This window comes from Mchenga conophoros, linkage group LG16 (assembly GCF_057382185.1).
Source record: "Mchenga conophoros isolate Kocher_MC1m ecotype Shallow Benthic linkage group LG16, M_conophoros_male_GT1.1, whole genome shotgun sequence".
NCBI lineage: Eukaryota > Metazoa > Chordata > Actinopteri > Cichliformes > Cichlidae > Mchenga > Mchenga conophoros.
Window position 1 is genome coordinate 16,307,310 of NC_140541.1, and position 14,874 is coordinate 16,322,183.

General features: G+C 39.8%; 1 protein-coding gene across 3 annotated transcripts in view; it reads left to right on the top strand.

Moving 5' to 3' along the window:
• The window catches only part of nalcn (sodium leak channel, non-selective), a 71,105-nt gene that overhangs the window by 45,735 nt on the left and 10,496 nt on the right, over positions 1 to 14,874 (top strand). For all 3 annotated transcript variants that reach the window (XM_085248538.1, XM_085248540.1, XM_085248539.1), the window contains 11 exons: positions 8,644 to 8,780; positions 9,434 to 9,575; positions 9,736 to 9,809; positions 11,411 to 11,512; positions 11,608 to 11,677; positions 11,864 to 11,955; positions 12,108 to 12,230; positions 12,386 to 12,442; positions 12,959 to 13,079; positions 13,158 to 13,289; positions 13,828 to 13,995. In XM_085248538.1, the coding sequence (XP_085104664.1) occupies positions 8,644 to 8,780; positions 9,434 to 9,575; positions 9,736 to 9,809; positions 11,411 to 11,512; positions 11,608 to 11,677; positions 11,864 to 11,955; positions 12,108 to 12,230; positions 12,386 to 12,442; positions 12,959 to 13,079; positions 13,158 to 13,289; positions 13,828 to 13,995 (1,218 nt within the window). The remainder of the gene's footprint in view (positions 1 to 8,643; positions 8,781 to 9,433; positions 9,576 to 9,735; positions 9,810 to 11,410; positions 11,513 to 11,607; positions 11,678 to 11,863; positions 11,956 to 12,107; positions 12,231 to 12,385; positions 12,443 to 12,958; positions 13,080 to 13,157; positions 13,290 to 13,827; positions 13,996 to 14,874) is intronic.

Consider the following 14,874-nt stretch of genomic DNA (forward strand, 5'->3'; position numbering starts at 1 on the left):
ACAATGAGTTTTAAATTACTGAGGGGAAAATTATGCTTTCGAAGGTGGTTGGTGACATTGTTTGTCTTTCACGGCTCTGGTCACGCTCTTTGTGTTTCAGAAATATCAGTTGTAAAACCTGTCAAACATGTCAGCTCCCCTTAACCTCCATTGTGTTTAGCTTCCACCCATGAAAAATGTCAGGACCAGTGTGGTTGCAGGCAGAAAGATGGGCTAGTGGGCTAGCAGTAGCTTTATGTATGCGTATCTCTGATTTGGTGTCAAGCCTTTGGAAGAGTCACAGTTCAGTTATGCAGATTTCCCCCCCGTGTGTGTTATGCCACTGCCAGTGTTATGTACTATGTAATCTCTTTAAACCTGATGTCCACACAGGTCAAGATTTTGGTGTCAAAAGCTTTCTGTTTGTAGTCTGCTGTAATCTTAGCTCTATTGAGTAGACACATTTGAACTGGCTTTGTTTGCATGAAGATAAGAGTGAAGTTTAAATCAGAAAACCATCAGTTTTTGTCTACTGGCAAGCTAGGTTAGCTAACCTAGCAAGCTAGCTTTTTATTTATCTGCACTTGTGAAAAATCAGCGGATGGAACTGGACGTCTCAGCTCAGAATCCAAGGGATACAGCAGAAGCCCTGAAAAAATGACCGGTGTCCTCAGATGCTAAGTCAGCAGACCAGTTTGCAGAATGTTTTCTACGTGAAATCCATCATAGTCTTGTTATATACTCCTCTCTGACATTAACATGATAAATGACTCCTAATGAACATATACTGGTCTAATTTATTTCGTTTGATTTAGTGCACTGGTGTGTAGTGGTTAATGCTGTTACCTCACAGCAAGAAGGTTCCAGGTTCAGTTGAGAACAACTAGGAGTTTGCATGATCTCTTTGTAACTGTGTGGTTTTCCACTGGGAACTGTGGTTTTCTCCCAGTCCAAAGACATAATTGTTGGGTATTTTGGTGTGAGTAAACATGGTTCTCTGTCTCTTTTTTACCCCTGTCATGTGCTGGCGTCCTGTGACAGCTGGGACGGGCTTCAGCCCTCCTGTGGTTAAGAAAACAGATGGGTTGATGGATTCAAATCAGTTAAATAAGATGTCTTATTAAGATCCATGCACAGTAGTTCACAGTTCTTCTGATTATTTGCTCTGGGGAACACTGGCAGGTTACATTCTTTTCTTGAACCATTTCCTGCAGGTATTTATAATGTTATTTAGTCAGCTTAATGTTTGACTGGTCCAACTTGGAAATAAATTTTCCTGTCAGGCATATTAGGTCAGCAGTATCCTCTTTAGAACAGTTCTATAGCCTCTTAAACACATATTTTCTGAAGATCCAAGATGACGCCCCCCCCCCCCCCCCCCCCCCCCCTTATTTGTCTTTATTCTTTTACTGAGTGTAAGGGAAACGTGAGCAGGAGTATAAAGGCACTGTGATCAAGGGGATCAAACTTTCTATGCTGTGTTATCTGATTGGTTTAATGATGCATGAGGTTTTGGCAGGTTTAACAGTCGTGAATCAGTGCATTGTAATCAGAGAGCCTGGAAGCAGGAGTATAGTTATGCTTGTATGCACACAGGCACATTCAACTATGCATGCACTGTATGCACATATAAAGAGGGATCATGGATAATCACAGACATGACAGTAAGCAGGACTGCAGCTGATTAACAAACTGGCTTATTCCTCCACACTCAAGCATCATGAGTACAAAAGTAACAGGAAAGTCTTATTGGTTCTTGAACACACACATACACAGATGTTCATCCTCCACTCATCAATGTTGATTAGGATTGTGTATTTATTGCTTGAGATGAAATTAGATGGAAATGCATAATGAAAGGAGGACCGGGACAGGAGATGACTAGACAGAAATGAAAGGAGGAAGGAGATCCCTGCCACACACACACTAGGCGCACACACTCATTCACAGCCCCCTAGGTGTGCTTTAATACACAACTAATAGGAAACTCCCTCACAGGGTGACTGTGACTCAGGTGGTGGGGCAAGCTGTCCACTAATCACAACGTTGGCGGCACCTCCACCTGTCAAACGTCCTCAGTCAAATCACCATTCAAATCCCAATCTTTGATCAAGTGACTGACCAGGAGTGAGAACAAGGTGAAGTCATGCATGCAAGACAAGAATTATAGAGGAGGGAAATGTTTTTACTCTCTTATGTTACTCTTTTTTTGTATTAATAAGTTAATCATCATAATAATCGATTAAGGTTTAGTAATTTTGTTAACAGTGCTCATAAAACCACAGGCGGTATGCATATCTAAATTGTGAGTGAAACCTTTTCAAAAGGAGGAGGTTGCATGTTGTTGCTGCCTGCTATTGTGCTACCTTCATCTATGCTGCCATAGTTTGGTGGGCTATGTGGTGAGAGAGACTGATGGCCTGTCTTCATCCAACAAACTGTTCCTACTCGCAGAACAGTGCAGGACCAGAGGCTAGGAGCTTGAAAGGGAAGGGGGATGTTTATAGAGTGCCCGAAGATAGAGAAAGGTGTTTACCCCTAAAGGCAATGATGATGATAATAATGCATTTTTTATTTGTGCAAGGTATGAATTGTCAGTAGTGAAAAATCAGTTTCTTATTGCACACACACACTGATTTTTGCATATCTGTTTGTTTGGGTGAAGCTGAATATTCTAGCAACCAAACAGGTCCTCAGGCCTGGTAGATGAGTCATGAGGAACATATTTGCAAAATACTTAAAGGGGACAAGAAGAAAGTCAGAAAAGCTGAAAGCTATGCTGCCTTACAATTTGCAGTCGGTTAACAAATACAAACAAACTGACATTTGAATCCTATGCAGTCTTTTCCTTCTGTTCTTTGACACTTTCTCTCTGGCTTTTAAATTATTTTATAGTTTTATGTGGAAAGGGCAGAGGACAGGTAAAGGCATTGAGATTGTCTTTTTGTCCATCAGTGTTGGCAAGCTTATTTTAAACAGCTGCAGGTATATCCCATATAGTGCAGCTGTTGATCAGAATTCCTTAAAGAGCAACATTTGCACTATATAGAACAGAATATAAGCTTTTTTTTCCAGTGCCTTTACCTGTCACAAGACATGTAAGTGTACTATGTGAGCATTAACTCATTTGCAATAAAAGATAAATTTATAAGGGAACTTGACCAGCAGCATTATTGATATTGTAATAATATCATTGTCGCTTTTCCCACAATAAGTGTGTCTTGAAAATCTGATGTTGTGACATAACAGTTGGGTATGAATGAGGTAGAGAATGATTAATTACTATTGTACAACGGTGACAGGAGCATGCTGTATCATTGTTGCAATAGTGATCCTTTAATTACTTTAACATGTCTTTATATAAATTCTGAGAAAAAACAAAGGCTACTCTACATTTGTGTGAATATGATGTAGCTTGTTTGGACATGTCAGTTCTGTCTTCTCTTATATCTGTGCTGGAACCTCCATATTTTGTTAAATGTTTAACATTAAAAATCTTTTTTTTCAGAAGAATTTCGTTTAACCAGAAGCGTTGAAAAGTTTTATTGTTTTATTACCTCCCACTAGAGATTTCATTATTTATGAATTAAAGTAAAAGCCTGTCCTCAATCTTCTTGATTTAATGGACCAAGGACTTATTTGGGGATCTAGCAGAGGGGGAGAAAGGCGAGGAAAACAGAGGGAGCGGAGAAGAAAAGAGCATATCCCCTTAGAGAATCCCAAAACAATGTTTTCTTATCTTTTCAATGTCACTTTCAGTTTTCTATTAAAAACACTCCCGGCCTTGTGCCTCTGTCATTTTCTGAAACTAGCATCAGCACACACAATAAAACACAGGCACATGCACATTTTTTTTAAAAGAAAGAAGTCTTTATCGAAATGTAATTTTAAGTGATTTTTTTTTTCATGTTTATTATGTTTGCTTTGGGCTGTCGTCGCACATTCATGGCAAGAGTTTCCAACATGTAGGCATACAGAATATCTGACAGTATTTTCATACTTTTGGATCTAAAAAGGAAAGACTATAATAGGGGAAAAAACAAGAGGCTACGTGAGACCAAGAAAGGCAAGCATGGGGATACAAAACAAAAATTAGGTTCAACATACCCCCTTAACCCATTAATCTTTTTTAAGCCCAAAGCAACATAGCTGAACGTGATACAGTTTTGGACTTTCAGACAATGGCACCTGCAGTTGTTTTGAGTATCAGGGGTAGCTATTAGAGGTTTATGGGCTGTGTGGCTTTACAGCAACTCCGCAGTATGCCTCATTACCCAACTAATGTGAAGAAAGAGGGTGACCCTGCTTACTCGCTCTCTGATCTCCTTCCACTGGGTATTGCAGCTTTAGGCTCACAGGCCTGGGGAAGACTTTGAGGAATGTGGAATGCAAATAGGTTGTTTCCAATTACAATGACCGTGCGTGTTTTTGAATTTTTCAGCATTTTAATATTGGCATATATCATGGCTAAAATTGTTGAGCTGGCACAAATTCATAAAAAGAGAGCGACACACACTGCAGATGTGCCGAATGATGGATTGCACAGCAAGTAAAGCTGTGTTATTATTACGAAAATGTGCCGTCTGGGGTCACGCACGCACACATCCTCACGCGTACACAGCTGTTGTCTGGTGGGGCTGGTGAAAGGCAGGCTGAATGGTAAAATGCAGATGATTTTATGCACTCCCACAGGCATTTGACGGATGTGAGTGGGCCGCAGTTTGGTAGGCGGCTGTTCATGAGTTCCTCATTGTTTGGCCACTCGCAAATATTATCGGTGTTTGCGTGAGCTAGATTCGCTTTACAGGACTGAGAGTTCAGAAGGATTGTCCACTGCGAATATTAATACTGTAGACACTAACCTGCTTGAGTCATTCTTCTAATTCACAGATCCATTTGTCCTTCTGCTAAATGGGATTTTTATCCGAATGGAGCTGTTCTTGCAGCTGTAAAATGAAGCTATCATGAAAAGTTGGGGTGTTCACCTGCAGATGGATAAAAGTATTACTATTGGATAACAAGGTGAACTTCATCTTTATACAGGGCTTTGCTTCTTTCTACCAGCAAAGAAAGAAAAGCAGTTGATTTTTCCCTCTGAATTCTCTCAATCTTCAATACTCTCTGGCTCTGGCTATTTCAATCCTGACTTCTTCATGCTCTCCCTGAACTACGGCTATGACTGAATTGGGTTTAATGCTTAATGCTAATGGTCAGTATTAGTTTTTTTCACCCCTCTCAGCCATGGTCAAGAGAGCTGTGGAAATCCCAGATGGAAAGTTCCCTAGCTCAGCGGAGCCTGAAATTGGCTTGAATGAAGGGGGAAGCAGTGGCAGGTCACCTGAATGGGTCTCAAGGCAAAGCACATTAGTCTTGGCTCCATTGTAACTGCGCCATGCATTAAATCTCATCAGTGGCAGGGAAAGCAGTAGTTTTGATTTATCAGCCGTTAACTATGACACAAAAAGAAATTCCTTTTTTTCCCACGTGCATATGTGCACATAGACATACAAGTGGAATATAAATATCCCACATTTGTCACGTGCACACACGTACTTTTAGTGCTTATTCCTTAAGGCGTATATAACAAAGCACAAAGGGCAGTGAATGCAAGCTGTCACTTATAATGCTGTTTTAGTGTTCAGGAAAATATTTATCCCTTTCACTGTTGCTCCAACACGTTCACTGTGCACGGTGCAGTTAGCTAATGTCATGTGTTGTTGCTTTGAAGAGTCCTTGTTCGATCAGAGCGTGAGACTTAACCAAGTCCATATGGAAAAGAAATAGTAAAAACATACATGATTTACTCATGAAAGTGGCCACTTTCTCATTACTTTCATATATTTTTTTAGTAAGTATATAAAACATACAAGTTTCATTATATAATTTTTCAAGGGATCTTATATGTGCTTTCACTCCTGTATGCTTTTCATACAAGTTTCATACAAGACAGATAAAAACTTTATAAGATTTATATATATCTTTTCCATATGGGAGTGTAAAGTTGTGAGATGTTAAAGTAAAACAAAACAAAGAGCTGCAAACTGGATAACAATGCAGAGCTGGGGATAAATCTCAGTGCAGTCATACGTTTGTTTATTGCAGTCACAGTAATAATTTGATCAATGTTTAAAACAAAACTATTTATTCTAGTGCCTTAAAGCTTGTAAAGCCTTAAACTAAGTACTAGATATGTTCATAATACTTGATTGTACCAGTTTGGCCAGGGTTCTTTTCTTCTTTTTTAAATCTTTGCCTTGATAGCAACAGTATTGATACATTATTACAGTACGGTGAAAACCTGACAAAGAGGCACTTTCATTTTCAGGAACACATAAAATCAGTAAATCTGCAGAGAATAGATTTTGTGTGAAAGCAATCTCTTCTTCCTCATTCTTGTTTACTTTATTGATTTTACAGACAGAAGACCTGCTGCGTTAGCATTAGTTGGTGATCTATGGCAGCTTATGAGTGTAACTACACATACAGGCGAAGCTTTCACAGAGAAGATTTCCACAGTGTTAGAAGTCGAGGAAACTATGCATTGCACTACACTCGCCACCCCAAACAGCAATCTGTGGCACAGTGGACTCTGATCAACGTTCCATTGATAAATTTAAATGTAAATTCGATGCATGTGAGTATGAATAAGTGTGTCTAGCTCACACGACAGTGAAGGTTTTTGGTTTTTTGGGGGGGTTTTTTTCTTACAAGAGGATGAAAAAATTAGAGGTCAGTGAGGGAAGGAATAAATGGAATCTGAACCTGAAACTGAGATCGTGAAATTTAATGCTAACTTTTTTTTTAATATCTTTCAAGAAACCCAAGGATGATTTATAAAAGAGTATAAATATTTAAACAAATATATAAATATACAAAAAACAAAAGGCTAGAGGTTGAAGGCTTAGTTGTAGAGATGACTTTTGATGAGTTTCTTGAAGGACTCCATTGACGGGGCATTGCAAAGCTCTTTTGGGAGAAAGTTCCAGAGGGTGGGAGCTGCCACACTGAAGGCTCTGTCCCATGGCTGGGGATCTTAGCATCTGAGACTTTGTGTATGGGTGGAGCAGGTCACACAGGTACTGAGGGACCCGGGCTTTAAGGGATTTGTAAGTGAGAAGAAGGAACTTGTAAGGATGATCTTATATAAAGAAACACTGAGACTTTGAGTTTGATAGAAAAGAACAAGTTCTGTAAAGGATAGAGGGAAATCTTTGCTTTGTTGCATTGTTGTAGCAGATAAGGGTGTAGGGGTTTGTTGAAGGTGCACATCTCACTGAGTTGGCCCAATTGATTAGTACCCTTGGGAGCCAGGAGGTCCATATTAATGATGTGTGTGTGTGTGTGCGTGTGTGTGTGTTTCAAGTTTCAGTAAAAGAACTGAAAATAAGCTCACGATTGTGCTCAAAACATTTTTTTTCCTATTCTGTGCTCTTGCAGCAAACACAGCACGCAGTTCTTTTAAATAATGACTTGTTTTACATCTTGAAATCCATTTGTCTTTTTTTTTTAAATCATCAATTAAGTTTTGTGTCGTTATTTTTGCCGGCTTCCATCTGTTGGCTTGTCTCTTTTACCTTTTTTTAGTCTCAGTCTCTCTTTCTGCCCTGTGTCTATCTTGGGAGTCAGTATAGACAGAAAGCCTAGGCAAGAGAACGCTGGTGCATAATTCCATCTTCACAGTATGCCACACACCCACTCAGGGTAAAGGAGAAGCTCCAACATTTTAGTCTGCTAAAAACAAAAAGAGGAAGTGGATAGGCAGATTTCCATCCCTTCCTTTCTCAGGTTTCTCTGTTCTCTGGCTGTTATCCCTCAGATCCGAGAGGCTGTTCCAGTCATTTGGTCGCTCACAGTCAGACAGCTGCTGACAGAAATACCTATACGGGGAACAGAACGCAGGGACGTTTTTATCAGCAGACAGACAGTCACACAACGCCACGACTGACAGAGAAATATTCACAGAGCCCAGTCAATATATTTCACAGCAGTTACCTTCTTCGAATGATAAGCTCCAGTTCCCCTCGTAGGCCTAATCTGCAATGCATCAGGGATTATCTCCATGCACCCATACAGAGAATACCTGCAAGAGAATTTCAGTCAGCCCCCCCAATATGTAATTAATGGAAATAATTGGTTTTAGTCCCTTTGTCATTATTTGATTTCACCAGTCTGCGCTGCATTGCTTAAGCCCGCACACATGCACATTATTCTGTCATTATTGTTTCTTTTCTCCATTAACCCCTCCAGAGTAATCTTTCTTTTTTTTTTTATCTTCTGTTGCCTTCTCCCTTCTTTTCTGAAAAGTAAGTGGGATCTCATCCTAAACGTGGTTGTCTGTACTGTATGTGTTGTGAGTGTTGTAGGTAAGTGTGTTGCTGCCATCATCTGGCAGAAATATAAAGCTGCACCCTCAAAGCCGTTACCTCTGGATATCCCACACATAACCTCACACCTTCTGCTTATGAATAGCAATGAAAACCTGCAGATCTCAAGATCAAAAACCTTCATACAACCCGAACTCAGTCTAACCGTTCCCGTTTCCCCCCTCCTTGGTTTCTAACTTAAATCCCTCTCTTCTCATGCTGTCAAGGCCGACTGCATTCTTTAAGAGTGCCCTGCAGTTCTGTTCTGTGCTTAAACTGCCTCTCATCCTCCCTCTGTTAGCTCAAGCAAAGCGAAGCCAATGCTGACACCAAAGAGAAGCTCCCTCTACGACTCAGGATCTTTGAAAAGTTCCCCAACAGACCTCAGATGGTGAAAATTTCCAAGCTTCCATCTGATTTCACTGTGCCCAGGATCAGGTAAACACACAAACACACACCTTAAACACAAAAACTTTACATAATTTGGGCTATTTTTTGTCATGAAGAGAAAATGAAGAACGATATCCACCAGAGCTAAAAAGATACACAGACATTTAAAGTGAGCTAGATTAAATATAGGGACAATGTTATGTTAAGTAGTAATTCTCAGTGTGGGTTTATGAGTGTGGGTTTTAACAGAGACCACCAAAGATGTGAAGCTTTTGAATTCCACCAGTAGTTTCCAGACATTATGCAAACAAAGTAAAAAGTAACGTTTTCATTCCTGCTCCTAGTTTAAAGCAGCTAGTTGGTCATTTGCAAAACAGACTTTTTATGTTCTGCAGCCTTTAGCGGTAAAACTGAACTATATTTGATGCAAAGTCCGGCTCATAATTTAGCTTTATTGTTTAGTTGCCGAGTAGTGCAGGGCCGAGTCCTTCACCCTAAAGAAATCTCCCTCTGCAGCCCATCTGCTGGGTTGCTGCACTAAGAGCTTCCACTGCAGCTGAATTTGCACTGATGTAATTATGCGTCTAAGATAAGCTTTATAAATTTGTGATCGTCTACTTCTGAATATGGATTTCTTTAGGGGGACACCGTACATTAAAATTCATGATATTTCTGTGCGTGCTGTTTGTCGTGTACTTTAGGGAGAGTTTTATGAAGCAGTTCATCGATCGTCAGCAACAGGATACCAGCTGTCTGTTCCGGCGTCTCCCCTCCGCTTCATCCTCCTCTTGTGACCACTCCAAACGCTCAGCAATTGAAGACAACAAATATATTGACCAAAAGGTGCTTTCACAGACTTCTTTGCCTGCTCGCTTACATGCTATTCCTTTCTTTGTCTCTGTGACTGTAAATATACAGCAAAATGAAGCAGATTGCCACGTTGTACCTAATATTTACAGCTGTGTAGGTTTTTTTTTTTTTTTAACTGACCGTGCTTTCTTAGCTTCGAAGGTCAATATTTAGCATCCGAGCTCGTAACCTCCTGGAGAAAGAAACTACAATCAATAAAATCCTACGGTAAGACACGACTACACCTGAGTAATTGTGACAAACTGTGCTAAATTTGATTAATACACGTATCGTACGCCAGCTCGCGCATCACAGTGAAATGAGGATATTAATATGCTGCAATAAACTATAATGTAACTTATATTTCTGTAACATGTTCACGTTTCATCCGCCTCTGTTCTAAATTTAACCTGCGCGTACAGACATCTTTTGACCATCTACTCCCTGCTTTTAGGCAATCAGTTATTTGCATGTTTTTGCTTTTTTACAGTAATTCATACACTTTCAGTTTTATACCTTCCTTAAAGACTTGAGTTAAATGTGTTTACAATGCATTATCCATAGTCATAAAAATGCATCGTGGGCTCTGCGTGGGTGAAACTAATAATGTGTGTACATATTAGGTGTAGCTGTGCCACAGCAGCACTCTTGTATTGTTAATGCTTCTCTCTGTTTTTTGTTTTGTTTTGTTTTATTCGGCACACACACACACTCAGACGCACACACAGGCCCACTTCAGACTCATTTACTGTTGCGATGAAGTAAATGGATAATTTGCTGTTCAGCATGGCAGAGCTGGCACTAAGTGCAGATTAGCTTGCCGGCACCGTGTCCAATCCGTCCCCCCTCCCCTTCCATTCCAATATTCTGTCAGTCTGAAAGATAGACAGCTTATCAGTAGTCATAACACGATCTGTCTGGCCAGCCATCCTCCACACAAGCACACAATTAGGCTCACATACCAGCATAGTCAAACACACGCGCAGTCCAGCATACGCAGGAATTCATGCGTGCTTATTGCCAGTAAACAAGCAATCGCTCAGAGTCTCCATAAATGATTAAAGTACACACGTTGCTGGTGCCACAATGTCATTAGCTCTGTTCTGGTACATGGCTCTGCTGTTAGTCAGAACAGACAGTAATGATCAGAGTCTCTCTCTCACTCACACACACACACAAACACTGACTAATGGAATGATTCAAACCAGTTTCACAATGGTAGACTGGGTTACTACAGTCCTCTTATGGTTCCAGACTGACAAAAGCCAGAGATGACTTGTTACACTAAAAGATGGACAAGAGCTAACTATCTTGTCACACTAGGGGTGGGAATTCTAGTGCAACTTATGATATTTTGATATCACGATATGCTACAACAACACGGCGATTCTTAGGTGCTTGCAAGGCAGTTATGAATGAGTAACTAAAGAAGGGGAAAATACTCTTAAAAAGGCAAAAGTGTATTTATTGGCAGCACTGTGGTGTCAGTGTTTGTCTGTACTGAGCATTATTTAATATGAAATTTTTTATTAATGTGCCAATTCAGTTACTTCTCTAATATTATGCCCCCCACTGTCAGTAATAGCTGCCAATTTCCTGTCCTTTGAGTTTCTTCCTCTTCACTGCAAGCTGATTAGCTTCAATTAACTGTACCCTCATTCACTGGATAAACAGCACCGTCTGGAATCATGAACTAGTGACTCTGGTGAAGGACCATGTTTAGAGCATCTACATGTCTTTATAAAAAATTGGTACTTGATAACAAGAGGTAGCAAGGCAGTATATAGTTTTATTGGTATTGCAAACTGTATTGTGTCTGTGTTTCCAAGCGCTTGCACAACACAGCGGATACAAAGTGGATCTTTTGAAGGCCAGCCTGCCAAAGAACGCTCCATACTCAGTGTCCAGCATCACGTGCGGCAAGAGCGCAGGTCTGACGTACACTTTGATGCACAGACAGAAACTTAGACACTTGTGCTTTACTGTCGAGACCTTGTATCTTATGGTCTGCTTTTTGCGTCTGCAGATCTCTGCGACATGGTTCTACTAGTCAGAGGATCAGCCGAGGGAAATCGCTGGAGACTCTCACTCAGGATGTCAGTACAAAGTCACATCCCAGCACATACTTTGCACTAGGCTTGTTTGTTGCCAGATAAAGCGCTTCTGGTTCTATGGTCCTTAAAAATATATCTCAGTATATGCAAGAAGTGTAAGAAGATGACAGGGAATTTCTGTAATAAAAAAATGAGTCATATATATTGTCTATTTTTTTCTTTCCCCAGCATTCCAGCACAGTGCGTTATCGTAATGCCCAGAGAGAGGATAGCGAGATCAAGATGATCCAAGAAAAGAAAGAACAAGCTGAAATGAAAAGGTTTTCACACACAATATTATAATTACGTTAAATCAAGTTCTTCACCAAAAAGTAACTCAGTTAAGTATGGCTAAACAATGGTTTATTCTCTGACGTGATTGATATGAAGTCACTGGTATTTTCTCCACGTCTTTGCTTGTGTGGCTGAGCAGGAAGGTTCAGGAGGAGGAGCTGAGGGAGAACCATCCTTACTTCGATAAGCCTCTTTTTATCGTGGGGCGTGAGCACCGTTTCAGGAACTTCTGCAGGATGATTGTTCGAGCTCGCTTCAATGCGTAAGACTGGTCTTAAATCTAAACTAACAGACACACACACATACAGTGTTTATATGAATCTTTGTAGTAAGAAAATGTTTTGAACCTTGTGTTTTCTGTCTGTCTGTATGTTTTTTGTGTGTGTGTTTTTTGTTTTTCTATGACTTCATATGTAGATCAAAAACTGATCCAATAACTGGAGCAGTGAAGAACACCAAATACCACCAGCTGTAGTAAGTGTGATGAATTATTGATTGCCTGACTCTCCATCGATCTGTTCATTGTGCAACAGTGGAATACTCATTAATTCTGTGGCTTATTATTTGTCTGTTGTGCTTCCCCAAACTGTGGTAAGGAATGAAAATTGTGAAGTGAAGAGCTGTGAAATATATTTCACCCATTATGCAGCCTGATAGTAATTCAGCCGAGCAGAGAAACTGATTACTGAAGTGAGAAGCAGAGCAGTCCTTTGTATCAGATACCGTTGGTGCCTGGGGACATCTTGCTGTAAAACAGATCGGCCTGCTCACACGTGCACATAGACACACACACACTAAGATTTATTCACTCTCACTTTCTGATACCTTTCCCCACTCATCCTTGTTCTCTCTTTGTCTTGCCGTACCTATCTTTTTTTATATTGTATTAGTGTTTTTCTGGCTAGCAAACCAAATTGCTCTCTTGGCCTACTTACTGTATACCAAACCTACTTTTTCTTTGCGTGAAATCTGATGTGCGTTTCCCTGCAGTGATCTTCTGGGCTTAGTCACCTATCTGGACTGGGTTATGATTGTTGTGACCATCTGCTCTTGCATCTCCATGATGTTCGAATCCCCCTTCACCAGGGTTATGCACGCCCCCACCCTTCAGGTATTAAAAAGATGACTGATGGTTCATGAACAGTCAAGCGCAGGGATAAATGCACTAAACCAGTGGCGTCTGTTTCAGATTGGGGAGTATGTATTTGTGATCTTCATGAGCATTGAGCTCAACCTGAAGATCATGGCCGACGGTCTGTTCTTCACCCCGACAGCTGTCATCAGAGACTTTGGAGGCGTCATGGACATCTTTATCTATCTCGTGAGAAATCTAATATAAATATTGCTTCATCGTGTTTTTCCATTTAGTCGAGTGAGGGTACATAGACCAAATGCAAAGATATTATGCATTTTTGTTTGCTATTAACTATTATAGGAGTATTTTGGACCTTTTAACATTCATATGACTTTCCAGAAAATTTTACATCTGACAACCACCTCACAGATTTGTTGTTGCTGCAAATGTTGCCTTACTTAGAGTTACGCAGTAACCATATGAATCAAAAACTGTATCCAGTTTTAGTGCCTTACTATCATGATTTTTTTTGAAAGCTGCAGTTTTGATGTGAAATAGAAGTGGTCAATAGAAGAAATATTTTATGCTGAATGTTATTCAGGCTTCAAAGTTGGAGAGTCTTTGGTTTGGGTTCAGTAGATCAGGTTTGTCCAATGTTTAGTACTGAGAGAAATGAAAAGAGAATGGATAGTTTCAGTGTTGTTGTTGGAAACTAAAATATGAATCACGTTGCTGTAAAATCAGTAGGATGCTATTCATGCTTGCTTTGCTGTGTTCGCTGTAGGTGAGTCTGATCTTTCTGTGCTGGCTACCTCCTGACGTTCCTCCTGAGTCTGGGGCTCAGCTGCTGATGATGCTGCGCTGCCTGCGTCCGCTCAGGATCTTCAAGCTGGTACCCCAGATGAGGAAGGTGGTGCGGGAGGTTCTCAAAGGATTCAAGGAGATTTTTCTGGTTAGCACCTGTTTGCATTTTCCACCTGTGTGTGGCAGAGTGTGTGACTTTTTTTTTTAATATACCAGATAACAAGACAAATAGATTATTTTATCTACAGTAGCGGCAGATTATTGTTTTTTATTAATGAGGGAAACAAAAAAAAACCTTCTCGTGAATTTCGATTAATATAACTCAGTCTTCTCTTACAGGACTTACTATTTTTGCAGGAGAACTATTTAAATAGGGTTCAAATATTTGTTTAAATCAAAATGAACTTTTCTTACCTTAAACTTGATACCTTACCTTCAACCTGACCGCCACACTGCTTATAAAATAAAGTGACACTGCTCAGGAATTTCAGAAAACAAATGGGAAGCTGTATAAAATACAGTAAATGCAATAAAGGAAATAAAGACACAATACAGTGCTTTAAAGATCATAATGCACAGCATGTCGAACAGAAACATTTTTTGTACCAGTCTGTAAATAATAAACAGTTTGAACTTGATGACGTCAACATCAAGAAGGATTTTGACGTCGTTTCAGTTAAGTTGACCAACTTAACTGAAATTTCTCATCCATGGGATAATAAAGGTTTATTCTATTCTATTAATTGAAATTTAGAAAGCAAAATATTTTCCCATCCATGCTTATTTTAGCTACTCAAAAGTTTGAGGTATTCCCTATTGTACTTTTTTGTTTCATATCTGCCAACTGAGACTGCAGGCGGAGTGTTTAGTAATTTTTTTTTAAAAGAGTGTTAAATAATTAATGCCCAAATTTCACATTTCTTTTTTTTTTTAATTCATCTGATCAGTGACTTAGTGATGGCTTAACTTGCATTAGTGCTCACAGTGGCTTCTTCTTATACCCCATTATGTATATTAACCAATTTTA